This window comes from Podarcis cretensis (genome assembly GCF_951804945.1).
Source record: "Podarcis cretensis genome assembly, chromosome: 5".
Taxonomy (NCBI): Eukaryota; Metazoa; Chordata; class Lepidosauria; order Squamata; family Lacertidae; genus Podarcis; species Podarcis cretensis.
Genome location: NC_137174.1, coordinates 84,330,197 through 84,342,233, shown reverse-complemented (window position 1 = coordinate 84,342,233; position 12,037 = coordinate 84,330,197). Strand labels below are relative to the sequence as shown.

The following is a 12,037-nucleotide window of genomic DNA, read 5'->3' as shown; positions in this document are numbered from 1 at the left end:
AAATGTTAAAGAGGGGCAAGAGGGTGCATATTATGTAAAGAAAATGGGCAAGACTTGCTCTTCAGCAATTTATTTCTTCAGCTCTGAGGCAACTTTATTACATGCTAATTCCTTATTGAGTTATATTCTCTTTTAGATAATCTCTGATCTAATGGTAATATTTCTAGGTTGTTTCCTTTCCAATTCAATGAGCAAGCAAAGAACAACATCCCCTCCCCTTAAACACTCCATGGACTGTAATGACCTTGGAGGCCTTGATAAGTTTAATATTACTATGGAGAAAGTGGGGTGGGGGGTGGGGAGTAGAGGCCAGGAGGCCACCTTTAAAAAAACAACAACAAAACCCTGAGTACACATTATACGTGGCAGGATCTTGGCATTTTGCTGTCACTCATGACACTTGCAAAACTGCTGAATGGACATGGGTGGGTGGATTCACATTCTCTAGTATCAGATAGACTAAAGTATGATTTGAACATTATCAGCAGGCAATAATTCATCACTCTGGATGATGGAATCTTTAAAATTGTAAACAATGCATTAAAAATTGCTTTCTTCTGTAGAGAAGACACTGCTAAGCCAAGTATTGCTTTGAAACTATTTACCGGTTTCATTCAAAATATACAGTGGTACCTCAGGTTACGTACTTAATTCGTTCCAGAGGTCTATTCTTAACCTGAAACTGTTCTTAACCTGAAGCACCACTTTAGCTAATGGGGCCTCCTGCTGCCGCTGCACCACCAGAGGATGATTTCTGTTCTCATCTTGAAGCAAAGTTCTTAACCTGAAGCACTATTTCTGGGTTAGCGGAGTCTGTAACCTGAAGCGTATGTAACCTGAAGCGTATGTAACCCGAGGTACCACTGTACAAACTTATTAAGGGATAGCTATCCACTAAATGAGGGACATGGGTGGCACTGTGGGTTAAACCACAGAGCCTAGGACTTGCTGATCAGAAGGTCAGCGGTTTGAATCCCCGCGACAGGGTGAGCTCCCATTGCTCAGTGCCTGCTCCTGCCAACCTAGCAGTTCAAAAGCACGTCAAAGTGCAAGTAGATTAATAGGTACCGCTCCGGCGGGAAGGTCAAAGGCATTTCCGTGTGCTGCTCTGGTTCGCCAGAAGCAGCTTAGTCATGCTGGCCACATGACGCCGGCTCCCTCAGCCAATAAAGTGAGATGAGCGCCACAACCCCAGAGTTGGTCATGATTGGACTGAATGGTCAGGAGTCCACTAAATGTGGCTGAGCCAAGACAGCCTGGTTTATTATTGGTTTCACTTTCGTTATTATCAAATTGCCGCTCCCTTTTTCAGTGTGAACAGACAAAAATCCATCTGTTTTTCCTCCAGCTGCTCCACACTATTAGCAAATCAAGGGCGGTGTTAAAAGACTTTCAAAACTGATGCGTAAGGGTCCTGGGAACTGTGTCATCCTCTGAGTTAGCCCTCAGAATACAGCCAGTGGAAGCCAGGAAGCTTTCCAATTCCTAAGGCTCTCGGACTAAGATCTTGAAAGCTCCCCTCCCCCCAACTGACCAAATACCTTTGGAAACCACACTTGCCAGCCCATGCAGCAGAAGGTCAGACGAAGACTGTGGAAACTCGGGTTCAGATGCCCACTCAGCCACAAAACTCACTGGGGGACATTAGGCCTGTTACACTCTGAACACCAGTTCCCGGGAGATACAATTGGGAAGAGTGCTGCTGTTGCACTCGTGTTCTGCTTGCAAGCTTCCATAGGCAACTGGTTGGTCACTGTGAGAAGATAATGCTAGCCTAAATGGTCCTTTGGTGTGATCCAATATGGCTGTTCTTATGCTCACACTTCTCTGAATGTGACTGCACTTTGTTTGCAACTTCAACGTATCACGATGCATATTATGATTGAAAATTCACAGTTCAGTGTTTTTCTGTCAGGACATATGGATCGAAATATGTATTTTTTAAGAGAGAAAAACATATCCAGCTAGAAATAAGATATTAAATAAAGAATTAAAAGTCCATATTTTGCGTAGGGATGTGTGACTTTGTCTATATCCAGTCCTTGTCACTTTTGCATGTGAGAACTCATAAGTTTACTCTGCCCCATCTCCACAATCAACAGCACTTTTTAAACAAACAAACAAAGCTGAAAAAGAATCCAGATTTAAATATAGCTTTAAGAAATCTATCACAGCGCATTTTCTCTCAAAATAATATATTCTAAATGTGCTTGCATTTCATATTAAATTTGGTCATGTCTTTTGAACCAAGAACTGCACTGAAACATTTGGTAAGTGCAAAGGCCAGTGGAAAATATTAACTTTAAATGTGAAGGTTTAAGCCTGGCAGAGGCAGAACAAGTATTTTAAATAGTGTTTTTTGTTATACCACCCTTTTTTTGCTGGTTTAATTTATGCTGAGTTGCCAGGTCATATGACTGAGCTGAATGGGCTTAGGATGCAGCCTAAGTACCACCCCATCTGTTCTTGCCACACCATGCTTCCGCTATGCCCCCTTTTCACATTTTACAGCAATTTAAAATCAACTTGCCTTGAGTCAACTGCATAGATCCTGGCTGAGCTGGAATATGCTGGTATATCTCCGGAGGAATCAAGGATGTGGGAGTTAAGCTGTCACATCTTGACACAGCTGGCAATCTATTTATCCTGGCAGATTTTTCTATAGGATTGCTTCCTTACAATTACACTGCTTTGGAGTAAATGTTCCACCCTAGCCTCCATGTAGTAGAATCTGAATAGATGCTTTAAAAAAATTATTTACATACCTGTTAATTCTATATATATTGGTTCTAAATATTCACTGGATTTTATTTCTTTTATTTCTTTTTTAATTTTTCAAATTTTTATTATTAAAATAATTCAACATTAATACATACATATTACTAATATGCAAACAGACATTTTATACAATCCTTAAAAATATTCATACATACCCACACTCAGTCCCACAGATACTTCCTTTTCCCACCACCATCCCTCACCCCACCCTTGGCTTAGACTTCCAGTCTATTCAGTTGCAATTTCTTTTCACTTCTATTACTTTCTTTCACACACTTTTGAATCAATTTTCTACTTCTTTTTCTGTTACACATTGTTATCCATCTTATTTAGTATTTCAGTATTGTAATGAATGTATGGGGGTTGCTCGTGCGTAAGTTGCCACCATGCCTGGCTAGTTAGCCTGGTTAAACCTTTCCTGACTGGACAGCCCTTCACTTCGTGGCTGTTCAGTCGCTAGCAGAATCCGTCAGTGGGCGTTTCTTAAACTTCTTCCAGCACAAAAGCTCTTTGACGCCAAGTCTACGCCTACTTTCCCTGTGTGGAAGTCTTCTGTGCAGGGTGGGTGTGGGCAGAGGAGGACCTGTGCTCTCCCCGCTGGTCTCCAGCGAAGAGTCCTGGAGACCCCTCTCCAATTCCCCCAACCGCCCCCCTTTATCCCTGGTGTTACGCTGATTTCCTTCCCCAGCCAATGAGTTCCCTCTCTCCCTGCTTGGCCCTTCTCCGGCATCGCTTGGGAGCTCTGCCTCCACTCCTGGCTCCGATGTCAGTCCCCTGACAAGTATTTATAACGGAACTTGTTTATTCTAATAGGATTTCTATGATTTTGCAAGTATACTTTTAAACACCTTTCACTGGATTTTATTTCTGACTTGTTTGGTTTCTATTTTAATTTCCAATCCTAGTGCTTTACAAAGTGCCACCGGAGAACGTGGCATTGTCATTCCTCGTTCAACATATCCGTCGAGTGGCAAATGGGCAGGCCATTGGCTTGGTGATAACTTTTCGCGGTGGGATCAGCTTTTGAAATCTATAATTGGTGAGTTAAATTATACATTGTTGATACATTTTATGATGAGTAGTATGTTTTCTGGAAGTTGTACTTGTTTTTAATGAGCAAGATTTTCTTAATAGTGATATTACAAAGTTGTTGCCTGATGAGAATTGGTATCCCATTTTGCAACAAGAGTGCATAAATAAAAACTGATGGCCATAGAAAAGGTATCTGTCCCTCCCTCCCCACAAACAGGCAGAGTGACAGAGTGTTCAGAAAGAAAAGACAACATTAATGTTGTACTTAGGCATTGTTGTTCCTGCACAATAAGTATTTTTACTGACAACAATGGAAGATTCATGTTGCACTCCTAATAAGGTGATGACTGTATTCAGCAGTATTTACAAAGTATGTACAAATCCTAAGTGGGTTCTCAAGGCTTTTTTGAGAAGCTGGTACTAATGTGACTGATTTCATGTCCTTGGGTGAGAGTTCCAAAGGCTAGTGGTCACCACTGAAAAGGCCTTGTCTACTGACAGAATCATCTGAAAATCTTGATGCAAAACATACCTCCATTGATTTGTGTCTAACTTCCATCTCACTTATTATTCTCCCGCCACCGTTCTGCTAAAAATGCAAACAAGTTTTGTACGTGATATGCACACACACATTCCAGGCTTCCAGCACATAAAAAAATGCACATAACTGTATTAAAATGCACATGCAGATGCAATTATGTGGCAGAAATGTAATGCACCATGGAGGTCCAATGCATGCCAAGCTTGTTTGGGTCAGAACTGCCAAATTCCATGTATAAATGTAACTGGATTATATCTTCATCTGTGTTTTGTGCCTGTCACTTTAAGTGATCTCAGTGACAGGTAAACGAGAAGGGCTCCTAGACTTAAACTAAAGCCCTTTTGACACATGCTCTGTCCCATGCTTCCATTTTGGCCTGCCAGTTAACTAACATTCAGCTTAACGGCTTGTATGTATGTGACTGAATAAGACCCAAACAAAATGTTAGATAAGTGACTTTTACAGTGAAGGGAGATGCATTTGATAAACTTAGACTATTTCTCTTACAGGTATGATGGAGTTCAGCCTTTTCGGAATATCCTACGTAAGTCTGAGTCATAACCCCACAATTTAACCTTTTATCCTATATTTGAAATAATATGTGGCATTAATACTCAGTTACTTTAATATGTTCAGACTGGAGCAGATATCTGTGGTTTCAATGAACATACAAACTACCAAATGTGTGCCCGTTGGATGCAGCTGGGAGCCTTTTATCCATTTGCCAGGAATCACAACGGCATAGGCTATATGGTAAGCTTTGCTATGCATTGTTTAATTACTTGTTTTGGTTACATTGTGAAAATCTGCTACTTTTCCATTGCGCCCTCATCTAAAACTGCAGTCTCCTCCTCCTGAGCATTCCCTTGCTGCATCATCCTCAATTATTATTATTTTTATTATATTTAAATTAATATACTACTTAATGCCAAGATGGTGTCTAAGCAGTTTGCAGAACACCAATTAGACAACATTTTTAAAACACAGATAATTAATAACAGAATGTGCAATAATTAAAATATACACTAAAACAACCCTACTAATATATTAAAATATAATCTACCATGATTTAAAACAAAACAATCTAATTGAAACAAGACAGCAATGAAAACGGGAGTCTCCAGTTCAGAGAAGAAGGGAATGCCATTATAAACAGGTGTGCCTTCAAAAGCCCGCAGAAAATCAATATAGATGGGACATCTCATATGTCAATAAGGAGTGCATTCCACAATACCTAGTCACCATCCGCCAAAGCATTCCCTGTCCAGTCCACATAATATCTCTTCTCAGACACTAGATTGCTATCCCCACTAGATCAGAATGGTTATTGAAACTGGTAGAATATGCTGAGCTAGATAGTCTCAGGGAACAGATTAAAGATAAATCTAAGCAGGAGCATTTCAAATTGGGAATTTCTTAAGAGATATTTAAAGAATAATCGGTTGCAACCTTTGAGTGATCTCTGTAAATAATCCATGTTAAAAGAAGGGAAAAATATGAGTATTAATTCTTTATTATTAAATATGTTAAGAAGTTTATGCAATAGGTTTATTAAAATGAAAAGAATATGGAAAGGATGGAAAGTCAAAGTTTATGTTGAAAAAATTATTGTTAGAAGATTTGTATTCTTTTGTTTGGTTTTTTTAAATGAATTTGGTTTACAGATAACAATGAAGATACGGTTCTGTTGTACAAATGTAATTACGGACAATAAAGCATGGAAGATGTTAAAAAAGAAAGAAAGATTGCTATCCCCTTTTGCATACCACATGGGCGACCCATCCCATTTCTCCACCTGAGGCAAAATGGGAATTGCCACATCCTGTCCCACCTTAGGGCACCCCATGTCTCCGTCCACACCCTACTTCTGCTGCTGCTGTGCCCAATTTCTCACTGAACGTGGCAGGAGCTGGAGCGCTGCTCAAATAGTGTTGCCGCTTGCTCAGCTTCTCTGCCCAGGGGCAGGGAAGGCAAGTGGCAATGCTGCAGAATGCAACGTCTCCCTCTCAGCAGTGGTGGAGCAGGTGGAGCACTGCCTCAAGGACTTCTGCCGCCTGAGGCACGCCACACAATGGTTACTGTGCTTTGGTATCTTAGCAACCACTGTGTTAAAGGTAAAGGTAAAGGACCCCTGACAGTTAAGTCCAGTCGCAAACGACTCTGGGGTTGCGGCGCTCATCTCGCTTTACTGGTTGAGGGAGCTGGCAGTTGTCTGCAAACAGTTTTTTCGGGTCATGTGGCCAGCATGACTAAGCTGCTTCTGGCGAAACCAGAGCAGCGCACAGAAACGCCGTTTACCTTCCCACCAGAGTGGTACCTATTTATCTACTTGCACTTTGACGTGCTTTCAAACTGCTAGGTTCGCAGGAGCTGGGACCGAGCAACGGCAGCTCACCCCGTCGCGGGGATTCGAACCACCGACCTTCCGATTGGCAAGCCCTAGGCTCAGTGGTTTAGACCACAGCACCACCCGCGTCCCTTCTTTTAAAGGAAGCATGGTACCTGAAAGCACAGAAAAACAGATCGCGCTTAGAAAATGGGCATTGTAGAAAATGGGTTAAAAAGTGGGTATAAGTTAAATAGGGAAAAAACAGGACTGTTCTGGAGTAGCAAGATCTATTTTTATTGCACATTTCTAAAGAATTGCCACTTCCTTTTTTAAAAAGGCAGTGCTTTATCTTGCAGCAGCACACCTTTCAATAGGTCTTTTAAAAAGCCTTTAAAAATGTAGATTCAGGGTTATCATGTTGCCTCCAGTCTAACCCAATTTGCCAAGGTATTGTTCCTTTCCTTTAATAAAGATTGAAAGGGCCGCTTGACATCACTCATTAGCACTCCTTTCCCCCCTTTAAAAGTCCTGAGTGGTGCCCTGCAGGAAAGAAGGCAAATTTAGCAGAATGTGTCACATGTTCTGTAGACCGGACTGGGAATTTTTCTTCCATTCTCTCTCACACACTTGAAATTTGTGAAATGTTTTCAAAGGTGAGTGGTGCTACTGTGAATCGGGGGCACAACTCATTCCTCCTTATCTCCTTTTCCATTCTACAGAACATCACTTTGGACCAAGTTCTATCATTTGTTCCTTAAAATAATGTTGGCCCCAAGAATTCTGCCCAGATATTTTGATCTCTTTGGGATGGGGGGCAAAATTGGTGAATAGTAGGAATTTGGGAGGGGGAATTCAAGATGAAGTGGCAAAGAGATTCCACACCCCACCCCAGAAATCTTTGTTGCTGCCTCAGCCTATGGCAGAGGGACTCTCAGCAGTGTAGCTGCTACATTTTCTAATTTGGGACAGAAATTCCCAAGGCATTTAAGTGTGTTTGGGTTCTCTCCCATCCACAACTGTGTTGTAGGGAATGAACCACCCTGTGAATTAGTGTGCAGAGTATCCGGCCCAACTTTAACATGGCTGATATAAATGTTGAAGCTGGGGCAAATAAAAAGTAGAATTGGTCCAAAGGAGCAGACCATGATGGTTTTATAAGACATCATATGAAGAAAGAGAGCAGGTTTTCCCTGTTGTTTCAGAAGGGTCTGGTTCACTTATTTATTAACGTATTTAATTCCATTTCTGTATCACCTCCTATCAAAACTCTCAACGTGATTTAACAAGAAAAGCACATTTGCATTCTTGTTCTGATTTTCATATTAATTTATTTTAATACTATTACGTTTATACCCACCTTTTCCCCACAGAGCTCAAGGTGGAATATTGGGTTCTCCCCGGTGCTATTTCTCTAGAAAAATAGGTGCTGGAGCTCACTATGAACTTCTTCTCCATTGTTCTTCCCATTATATCCCTGGTTCTTCCCATTATATCCTGACAGCAACCCTGTGAAGTAGTTTAGACTGAGATGTGGTGACTGGCCCAAAGTCACTGAGTGAACTTCATGGCTATGTTGGAATTTGAACCGTTGTCTCTCTTTGTCCAACATGCTAACCACTCTACCACACTGGTTCTCATACATGGTGAAAGCTTTCACTTCATGATTTGCCTATGCGAATGATCCATCACAGATCTAACACTGTTGAAATAATGCTTACATGAAGTACAGTGTTTACCCTGAGGCCAAGCCACTGATTCAGCTACAAATAATCAATTGAAGTATAATCAAATTATAGTCATGTTGTTGTTTAGTCGTTTAGTCGTGTCCGACACTTTGTGACCCCATGGACCAGAGCACGCCAAGCACTCCTGTCTTCCACTGCCTCCCACAGTTTGGTCAGACTCATGTTTGTAGCTTCGAGAACACTGTCCAACCATCTCATCCTCTGTCATCCCCTTCTCCTTGTGCTCTCCATCTTTCCCAGCATCAGGGTCTTTTCCAGGGAGTCTTCTCTCCTCATGAGGTGGCCAAAGTATTGGAGCCTCAGCTTCACGATCTGTCCTTTCAATGAGCACGCAGGGCTGATTTCCTTAAGAATGGATAGGTTTGATCTTCTTGTAGTCCATGGGACTCTCAAGAGTCTTCTCCAGCACCATAATTCAAAAGCATTGAGTTTTTGAATTCAAAAGCATTGAGTTTACATTGAGTAAATCAGCCCTCTGGTGGCAATCGTTGGATACCATAGTTGTGGGGGTCAAATAAAGCTGAGAGCATGCCCAGCTTATGTTGACCTAAAATAGAGATAAAAGAACTCAGATAGCTGAAAGACAACAGTTATACGACTTAAAATCTCTCCCTAATATATGCACAATATATGTGGTTCTAGGTGTGCCATGTATAAATACTGGAGAGACCTTCAGTAGGTCTAATGACTAGGCTGCTTTGTGTTTTTAGAGGCAAGATCCTGTATCCTTTGATCAGGCTTTCGAAGACCTATCCAGGAATGTGCTCAATACCAGATACACTTTGCTCCCCTATCTCTACACACTGTTGTATGAGGCTCATGATCATGGAAGCACAGTCGTGCGCCCTTTACTCCACGAGTAAGTATTAAATGTTCTACCAAGTTCATTTAAAATGTAAGCTTGTTGGACAAAACAGTCCTGGTCACCAATGCTAAAAAGTTTGCTCTTATTTAAAAGATTAAAATATATGTTCAGGCTTGTAGCGTGAGTTGTAGCATGGCCTACGACACTGACTGGTATTTCAGTTCTCTGTGTTTATTAAAGACTTAGGGGGATGAGTTCAACATTGTTCTGTGGGAATCGCTTGCCTGATAGAATGATCTCTCCTCTCCGCCCACTGTTGTGCACCATTTTGGGGTTCTCCCAACATCCCCACAGCCAGTTTGTGGGTAGGGATTGATATGAAGGTAGCGTGTCTGGGGAAGAGTATCGTAGCTTCCCACAGCTCCTTGGAGAAGGCGCAGAATGAAAATTGAAATATGTAAATGAAGTCACTAAGGATAGGATCTAATAACTGCTTTTGAAGACTTCCTCACTCATGTAGATAATTCCTTGATGAGGTGCCTGTAAAGTCAAGAACTGAGCAAGCAGCACAAATATGTCCAGGGATCTTGGGGCCAGGACTTATATGTTTTAAATCTTGTATATTTTGGCAAACACCTGAAGATAGCTTAAGTGTGCTTTGTATTTGTGTGAGTACATCAGTTTAGCAGCATGTTTAGGCTAAAAGCAACTAATAAATATAATAAATACATTATGTGTGCTCTGAGCCCCATTTATTGCCATAAATGGAGCATCTATGCTGAGATTTTAGGGGCTTCTTTTCTTTTCTTTTTTAAAGATACTGGAAAAACTATCTCCTTTTCTTGTCACCCCCCCCCCCATCTGCACCCATTATTGATTAGACATATAAATTAAACTGCTTCAATATGCTTCAATATTTTGATCACTCTGCTAAGATATTCCAGATCCAAATCTATATCCATTTTTCATATACTGTGAGACTGTTTTTCCAGTAGCATTATCACACTTAATAATTTATTGTGTTGCTTTCAGATTTACAGATGATAGAACAACATGGGACATAGACAGACAATTTCTCTGGGGACCGGCATTGCTCATCAGCCCTGTGCTCGATGAAGTAAGTACAAATGTAAAGGCAAAGTTTAAGAATAAGAATAATAAAGATTTTTTCTACAATATTAATGTACATATTTAAATTACAGAATCAAACAACAGTGAATGCTTACTTTCCTGATGCCCGCTGGTATGATTATTACACAGTAAGTGAAATTCCTTTGAAGCATCTTCCAAATGTGAAAACAGATTAAATTAAGAAAAGAAATGTAATATGTTGCATTAAGGGCTTTTCAAAATTCCAGGGAATCACAACTGCTGAGGGTCATGCCTTTAATGCACATGTTACATAGCCAATATTCATGTTGTATGGTAGCCTATCCTGGGTTTAATTTCAGTTTCACTATTTCCTTGGCAATTAAATGGCTGCCATTGGCAGAGGAGAGCAACTAAGTTCCATATTAGTTTGTCTGCTGCAATAGACACATGGAGTCTCTGCAAATGAAGCTATCATGCAACTGTGTCCCAAGCACACTCAGCCCCACCTTGAGGACGTGTGGTTGGAAGCACTCAAATTACAAATCGACAAAGCACTCAGTTACATCAGTTCCAAAGGTGGAAGAGTTACATGCACCACTCCAGCTAAATAGCTAGTTAAGCATCTCCTCCTTCAAACTTATGCTCTAATCTAGACAGTCGGAACAACAGCAAACCATTCCTCCATCAGCACATTTAAATGCCCTCTTCTGACGTAGTGCAGGCAAATAACCGGCAATTTCTCCTATGCGGTAGTTCCAGCTGCTCTGTTGCTATAAGCCCCTCCTGTTCCTTGGACACAGTGCAGAGGAGACAGATAGGATTCTAATGGCCTGACTCTCTCTTGTATGGTTTCTTCCACCTCTTCACCTTCTTGCAAATCTCCTCCCTCCTCCCCTCCTGTCTCTGACTTCCTAGGCTATTCCTCTTATCTCTACCCCATGGGTGGCACAGATCACCACAAAACATTGGCTTTCCCCTCTGGATCATACACATCCTTTGCCCATTCTGGACTCCTGCCTGTCCTTGAAAAACTGAAGCTACCATTTTGAAAATACTCAGGGACAACCAGTACTATCCACACAGATAGTATGTTTTGCTAACTGTATAATGATGATGATGAAGACGAAGACGAAGATGATAATGATTATGATGATTATGATGATTTATTATTCATACACCACCCATCTGGCTGGGTTTCCCCAGCCACTCTGGGCAGCTCCCAACAGAATATTAAAAACATTAAAAACTTCCCTAAAAACAGGGCTGCCTTCAGATGTCTTCTAAAAGTCAGACAGACATCTGATGGGTGCCACAACCGAGAAGGTCCTCTGCCTGGTTCCCTGTAGCTTCACTTCTCACAGTGAGGGAACCGCAAGAAGGCCCTCAGCACTGGACCTCAGTGTCTGGGCTGAATGAAGGGGGTGAAGATGCTCCTTCAGGTATACTGGGCCAAGGCCATTTAGGGCTTTAAAGGTCAGCACCAACACTTTGAGTTGTTCTTTGAAATGTCCTGAGAGCCGATGTAGGTCTTTCAGGATCAACAAGCAAGATCCACTGGTAGCTTTGCCTGGTAAAGCATTTTTGCCTTGTGCAATATCCCCTCCCCACCTGTTCAGCTCTCTGTATCATAGCCCATTCTGTTCCAGTGGGTCCCCCAGTCCTAAGAACAGGCCTGGCACCAGCAGAGAGATAGGTCATGGGCCAAGGACCCCTCA

General features: G+C 41.5%; 1 protein-coding gene across 1 annotated transcript in view; it reads left to right on the top strand.

The window, feature by feature from the left end:
• SI (sucrase-isomaltase) overlaps positions 1-12,037 on the top strand; it is a 102,753-nt gene that overhangs the window by 62,517 nt on the left and 28,199 nt on the right. The window contains exons 38-43 of the mRNA XM_079977525.1: positions 3,684-3,817; positions 4,861-4,895; positions 4,988-5,104; positions 9,136-9,284; positions 10,263-10,347; positions 10,433-10,489. Of these exons, the coding sequence (XP_079833651.1) occupies positions 3,684-3,817; positions 4,861-4,895; positions 4,988-5,104; positions 9,136-9,284; positions 10,263-10,347; positions 10,433-10,489 (577 nt within the window). The remainder of the gene's footprint in view (positions 1-3,683; positions 3,818-4,860; positions 4,896-4,987; positions 5,105-9,135; positions 9,285-10,262; positions 10,348-10,432; positions 10,490-12,037) is intronic.